General features: G+C 44.5%; 1 protein-coding gene across 1 annotated transcript; it reads right to left on the bottom strand.

The window, feature by feature from the left end:
• Positions 1 to 195: 195 nt before the first annotated feature.
• On the bottom strand, positions 196 to 6810 carry LOC148910050 (uncharacterized). The gene is made up of 2 exons (XM_089032499.1): positions 433 to 6810; positions 196 to 361 (listed from the first exon to the last, which is right to left on the bottom strand). The coding sequence occupies exon 1, from the start codon at positions 6808 to 6810 to the stop codon at positions 682 to 684; it is 6129 nt and encodes a 2042-aa protein (XP_088888625.1). The 3' UTR covers positions 196 to 361; positions 433 to 681.
• Positions 6811 to 7141: the final 331 nt, after the last annotated feature.

Raw genomic sequence — 7141 nt, 5'->3', positions numbered from 1 at the left:
GCAAAATATAAATTTCATTGATTAATTGTTTTTCAAATAATTATTCACTTTATTCAAGTTTTATAGTTCATAATTTGCTGCATTATTAATTAATTGAACCTTAAGCAGATTAAGATTACATCTTTTCTTTAGTTTTATAACTTTTATTGTAAAGGTTCTAGATTATCTCGAGGACTATAGTCAAGATGCGTGACGTTCAAGTTCTAGATTATCAGTTTATTCAGAGTTCAGTCAGTCAATGATTTCACAATTCCACGTTACAGGATTAATTTCACGAGTTCAGGTTTTCACGATTTCAGGTTTTCACGAGTTCAGGTTTTCACGATTTCAGGTTCTCACGAGTTCAGGTTTTCACGATTCGCTAGAATGACAATTGCAAAACCTTATATGAGAATATATTCTGTCCAAGAAAAACGGAATCAATATACTTACACATATGTGCTGTCCTGAAGATAAAATCATTCGAATTCCGGATTCATTTTTTAAGAACAACAACTTGTCTACTCTTCCCTATATCAACTCTGCCCCATTCCCACGAGCTCCTTTTCTCTCTTCCACAGGGAACCCGCTTCTATCATGCATAAGCTATAACATTCCGCCCCCTATGAACGGTCTATACTAAAACGTTCATACTATAACAGTTTCGACTAAATTATAAACGCAAAGTCTGAGTCTCTTGGTTCAAACGTCATCTTCATCTTCGGCTTCCAACAAGCATAACTTGTGGATTGGACGTCGGTAGCTGTTTTCCTTAGTCTTCACTTCTACACTTCGAACCAAACCATCACTTCCTGGGAACACCTTAGTAACTCTGCCTAACGGCCATTTGTTCCTTGTAGGGTTTTCGTCAGCTACCAGCACCAAATCATCAATCCGTATGTTTCTCTTTGGTTGTCGCCATTTTTGTCTCTCTTGCAGTGAGGGTATATATTCTTTCAACCATCTCTTCCAGTAATGGTTGGCTAACAACTGTGCTTGTCTCCATCGTTTCTTGCTGTATTTGTCCGATTCGTCTATCATCTCAGAGGGTAGGTTGGTGGTTGGACGGACGTTCAGGAAATGACTCGGAGTTAACGGTTCGTCATCATCAGGATTCGGCGGATTTCGAGTTAGCGGTCTGCCATTGGAAATGCGCTCCGCCTCGGTAAATACGGTATGTAGCACTTCTTCGTTGACTGTCTCTTGTCCAATTATGGCTTTGATGCTTCTCTTGACAGTTTTCACAAGCCGTTCCCATACACCTGACATGTGTGGAGCTCCTGGTGGGTGAAATACCCATTTGCATCCGCGTTCCATCAGCTCCCCCGCAATCTTGCGGGAGTCTATCTCTTTAATGGCTTCCTTGATTTCTCTGTCCGCCCCGACAAAATTTGTTCCATTATCCGATCTTATTTCTTTGACGTGACCTCTTCGGTTCAGGAACCTTACCAAGACCATGATAAAGTCGTCAGTTTCCAGCGATTTTGCGACCTCCAAGTGGACGGCGCGGGAGTTCATGCACACGAAGATGGCTCCCCATCTCTTCTCGGTTACTCGTCCTCTTCCTCTCTTGATATGGAAGGGTCCAAAATAATCTACCCCTGTGTAGGTAAATGGTGGTTCATATGGTGTTAAGCGAACTTTTGGTAGCTCACCCATTTCTTGGTTTGTCGTTTGAGGTCTCTGTTTCTTGCAATCGATACATCTTCCGAGGATTCTTTTTATGGCAACTCGTGCTTGGATTACCCAGAATTGTTCTCTCAGGAGGGCTAGCACTTGCTCTTGACCACAGTGTCCGTTCTTCTCATGCAAGTAACGTATCAAGATTGTCGTAACGTGACTCTTCCGAGGCAAAATTATTGGGTGCATTGCGTCATGGGAAATTGGTGCCTTAGCCAATCTTCCACCAACACGAAGTAGACCATCATCATGTAACTTTGGGCTTAGACTTGCTGTGGGGCTGTGTCCTTGAACTTGTTTCTTCTTCTTGAGGCTCTGCATTTCTTCGGAAAAGGCTTCACGTTGCACGATCCTAGCAACCTTCAATTTAGCGTTCTGCAGGTCTTCAGTAGAAATACGTTTCTCTTTCACGTGTCGGGACTTGATCCATTCGGTGAATTTGACAAGCCAGGCAACTCGGCGCAGGAGTACTATCCAGTTGGAATACCTCCTTGTAAGTTCCTCCACAGATGATCTGCGTTCAGGTACGGTCAGATAAGCTTCTTTCTTAACTTCCAGATCTTGTACGCTAACTTCTTCAAACTTGTTCTCGGGCCAGTTCTCTTTCGTCTTCCACAGAAACTCTGGTCCTTTAAGCCAGCGTTGGTTCTTGAGATATTCTTCAGTGTCAAGACCACGGCTTGCATCATCTGCAGGATTGTCCTTGCCTGGACAATGTCTCCACTGTTCGGGCAGTGTTTCCTCTCTGATTTCGGTCACTCTGTTTGCGACGTATGTTTGGAAACGTCGAGTTTCGTTTCTGATATAGTTTAGAACTATCATGGAGTCGGTCCAAAATGTTACTTGTTGGACATCAAGCTCTAGCTCTTTCCTCACTGCCTCGTCAAGACGCGTTGCAAGTACCGCTGACTGCAATTCAAGACGAGGGATGGTGAGGGTCTTGATAGGGGTGTTTCTGGACTTAGCCATCACAAATGAGCATTCGATTCTTCCATCATGATACTCGGCTCTCAAGTACGATACTGCTCCATACCCGACCTCGGATGCATCACAGAAGTGGTGAAGCTCAAGAGAAATTCTTTGTTCACTTGTTCGCGTAAAATAACATCTCGGTACACATACTCGCTCCAGCAGTGGAAGATTCTCTTTCCAGCTGGACCATTTTTGTAGGATCTCACCTTCAAGTGGTTGGTCCCACTTATACTTCTTCTTCCACAGTTCTTGCATGATTCTTTTTGCAGGCAATATCACTGGTGCTGCAAAGTTTAGAGGGTCGAAAACCGCACTAATAGTTGAAAGAACTCCTCTCATTGTATTCGGTTTCTGCAATTCTGACACTTTAAACCCAAAGGTGTCTGACTCGACATCCCAGCGTACACCGAGGGCTCTTTCTGTTGGTAATTCTTGGAGTTTCAGATCGAGGAAGGACGTGGCTTTCTTTTCTTCTGGTATTTCAGCTAGGACCTCGCGGTCGTTGCTGATGAACTTCGTTAACTTGAAGCCTCCTTTCATACACAGCTGTGTCAGTTGGTCAGCCATGCGCGTTGCAGCGTCCGCATTAGGTAACGACTTTAGGACGTCATCGACATAAAAGTTGTTCTTTACAGTGTGAACTGTCGCAGTATCGAAGTCGTCGCTGTTGTCATCCGCTGTTTTCTTCAGGGTTGAGTTTGCTGCACACGGCGAGTCTCTTGCACCAAATATATGGACTGTCATCACATACTCTTCAGGAGGATCATCAGCATCTCCACTCCACCATAAGAATCTTAGAGAGTCTTGATCTCTTTCACGTACTCCGACTTGATGGAACATGCTTTCGATGTCCGCTACAAGTGCAACTTTGTCTTCACGGAAGCGCAGTAATACGCCAAGCAGACTGTTCGTGTAGTCGGGCCCCTGAAGCAGATTCTTGTTCAATGACGTACCTTCATGTTCAGCAGCGGCGTCGAAAACAATACGCACTTTTCCTGGCTTATTAACGTTCGTAACTCCGAAGTGAGGTAAGTACCATGTTCGCGGTCCAATCTGTGAAGTTTCTTCAGCGGAGAGTTTGCGCGCGTATCCTTTCTCGATGTAGCCATTCATGGTGTCACGATACACTTCTTCGAACGCTCGATCCTTTTGAAACCTTTTCTTGAGGCTCAACAGTCTCTTTTCAGCTTGCTCGCGATTGTTTGGCAATTTCACATCATCTTTCTTCCACAGCAGTCCGGTCTCGTAATGTCTTTCTTTAAACACTGTTGTCTCTTCAAGCTTCGCTACTGCTCTCAGATCTTCTCTTGAAAGCACCTCTTTTTCTTTGACATTCTGTCTTGTTCCATAGTCATCTATCTTCCAGAATCTTTCTATCTGTTCACGTAACTTCAGGTTTTCTATGTCAGTAAAGTGCAAGTCAAGTTTCGTTCGTTGTGTTTTTCCTTCAATAGTACCCGTAATGACCCACCCAAGGGGCCCTCTCTGAGCCTGGAGCTTACAGGTAGGTTCATCAGATTTCCGTACTTCAATTATCTCGTGTGCTTCGTCAACATCCTTGCCAATCAACACAGATACCCGCGGGACTTCTACTTCCGGTACTTCAATGTCTATCAGATGAGGGTACGCATTTCTGTTGATATTGGAAGGCAAGAGGTCTTCAAAAATGCTGAATTTTTGTGATATCAACCCTTCCTCTACTGTGATTGGTTGTCCTTCGCCATCGGCAGACTGTATCTGGAACTCAGCCAGTTGGAACTCTTCTTCTTCTTTATTCATCAGCGTATTGACCGATATTCTTTTCTTTCTTCCTTTGAGTCCTATCATCTCTGCCACTTCGGCGTCAACTACGGTGGCGCGGGACCCGTTGTCCAGGAGTCCATACGTCGTTATCGCACTTCCATCCGGCGCGGAGATCTTTATCGGTACCACGTGCAGAAGAATACTTTTGTCTGTATTTCGTACGTTGGTTGCGTACTGGTCGGTTTTCCTCTGTTCAGGAGCAGGCCTCTGGTCGTTACTCGGTGGATCCTTTCTTTGTTCCCTTTCTTCAGCTTTCTTGTCGACGGGGGCTGCTTTCGGTCTGGGAAAGTTGTGTAGCAGCTTGTGGTGGCGTCGCTCACTTCCGCATCCACAGTTCTCGTTCGATTTGCATTGTGTTCTTAAGTGTCCCGCTTTCAAGCAAACATGACACAGTTTATTATTCTTCACGACGTTCCATCTGTCCGTGATGTCTTTTCTTGCGAATTGTGTACAATGTAGAAGGTCGTGGCTTCCAGAGCAGCAGACACAGCGACCCGGCGTACTTGCGTTTTCTGTTTTACTACCGGCTTGATACGCTTCCTTAGGTCTGACGTCGGTCGTGAAGGTGGCGGTTTTCAGCGGAGGTTGAGCTTTCATTACCTTGTGAGTGAATCTCATTGGTCTAGCAGTGTTCGTTTTCGATTCACTGTTCCGTGATGAAGTTGTAGTGACAAAGGCGGGATCGTTCTTGATTGCTGCTTGTCTTTTCACGAATGCGGCAAGGTCCTTCAACTTCGGTGACCTGCCTTTCTCTCGGATGCAGTACAGGGTATCTCCCCACCTTGCTGATAGGTAGTTTGGCAACCTACTTACGATCAGCTTCAGGTTCGACGTCGTGCTTGCTTCAACTTCGTATTCTCCTTCCAGCTTCTTCGATGCTGATTCAAGTTGTTCTGCAAAGTTACGTAGGCCTTTGTTGTCATCATGGGCTAACTTTGGACCAATGGTCAGTTTTTCGATACATGCGGCTGCAACCGCGGATGGGTGTCCGTATCGTTCCTCTAGCAGCTTCACAATATCGTCGTACTTGCATCCAGACGCTCGTTGAACTACTTCATACGCTTCTCCGCAGACAAATTTCGGTAAGAACTCCAGTTTTTGTCCGTCGGTCAATAATCCGTCCTCTAAATTGTCTTTCAGGCGGCTTCTAAGACTGGGGAAGTCGTCAGCATCTCCGGAGAACTTTACAGGCTGCATGGCTTGCAACATGTTCAACTTCAGCATAATTGCATTGTGGGTTGTAGTTTCTTGTAAGATGGATTCTTCTCTTCGAGGTCTCTCAGAATGGTATCTTTCGTCGGCCATAACGTTTTGGGCGTGGCTCTTGTCAGCGCTTTCTTCTTGCATGTCGTACCTCTTAGGAACGTGGGAGTTTCTCCAATATTCATCATACTTCTCGGGGCATTGGGAGCTTCTCTGGTATTCATATTCGTATTCTCGTCTTATTCTTTCATCGCGGTCATCCGGTACATGGATGCGTGTGGTTTCGTTCACGACCCAATCAGTGGTCTGGTCTTCCTTTGTCAAGGGGGTGCTTGTGTAAAGGCATGGTCCACGTGGTAATTCTAGATCGGACTCTTCATCCTCTGACATAAATTCGGCTTCCTTTTCTGCTATCTTGGCTTCAAATCTCAGTTTTCTTACTGTTTTTTGCTTCTCTAGTTCAATGTCTATCTTGCGCTTTTCCATTTCCGCTTCCAATTTTGCTATTCCTTCAGCTTGTTCTGCCATCATTTTCTTCAATTCCGCGTTTTTCTGTAGTTCTCGTTTCTTCGAAGAGCTCAGCGATCTAGTTTTCGACTTAGTAGACCCCCCTGCGTAGGAATATCGGCTTATTGTCTCATTATCTCTTTGTCGGCGAACTGGCGCCTGCTCGTCTTCTCGACATTGTTGTGCCTGTCTCAAACGCTCGCATGCGGCATAGGCACACTTGTGATAATTATCTTTGGCATGTTCGTGTTGTTGTTTTACTCGTAAAAGTTCTGTTTCACTTACATCTTCCTCGATGTAAACACTGTATTCATTTCTGTACAAATCCCATGCAAGTTCTAATTTCTTTAAATAATCAACAATTTTTTCGGCTTCGAAGCATCGTTCCACGTCTCCAACTTGGTTGACAAGTCTTGACAGGTGGGATAAATATCCCGCCAAGGAATGTCGTCTTTGTGTAATCCGTTCGGCTTTACGGCCTTCGAAATCTTTCATATTTTCTTGAATAATTCTCTTACCTCTTCGGGATCCAAGATCCAACTCTCGCTCAAGTTGTCTCCCATATTCAGACGGTCCTTTTATCATGTTTTCAAGTTGTTTTTCTAATTCGAGGATTCTTTCATGTTGTTGCTCGATGGTCAAGTTCGGGTTTCCTTCGGCATTCATCTTGTGTTTTCTTTCTCAATCAGTTCGTTCAGATTTGACGATATGTCGAATTTTGTATAGTCCTCGAGATAATCTAGAACCACTACATTTATAAAAGGCCCACTACGTACAGATTTTCTTAAAATTCTATTGCCGATTTATACTCTTACCTTCAACGGCAAGTATCTGGTTCAGACCATCTTCAGTATACGACATTCAGCCCGCTCTTCCCGGGACAGGTTTTCCATCGAAGTTCAAACACGACATCAAACAATAGATATAGGGCGTGGTTGTTTTTTTACATGTCACGAAACTCCCTCGATTCTACCCCTTTAGACAAAATCCTTACCTT

The sequence above is a fragment of the Actinia tenebrosa genome, unplaced genomic scaffold (assembly GCF_029948245.1).
Source record: "Actinia tenebrosa isolate PJP-AT-01 unplaced genomic scaffold, QUT_ActTen_1.0 PGA_scaffold1__47_contigs__length_23844297, whole genome shotgun sequence".
Taxonomy (NCBI): domain Eukaryota; kingdom Metazoa; phylum Cnidaria; class Anthozoa; order Actiniaria; family Actiniidae; genus Actinia; species Actinia tenebrosa.
The sequence above is the reverse complement of the archived record's forward strand: the minus strand, read 5'-3'. Positions and strand labels throughout refer to the sequence as shown.

Coding starts and splice junctions, on each gene's coding strand:
- LOC148910050 (XM_089032499.1), bottom strand. CDS start 6,810: ATGAATGCCGAAGGAAACCCGAACTTGACCATCGAGCAACAACATGAA.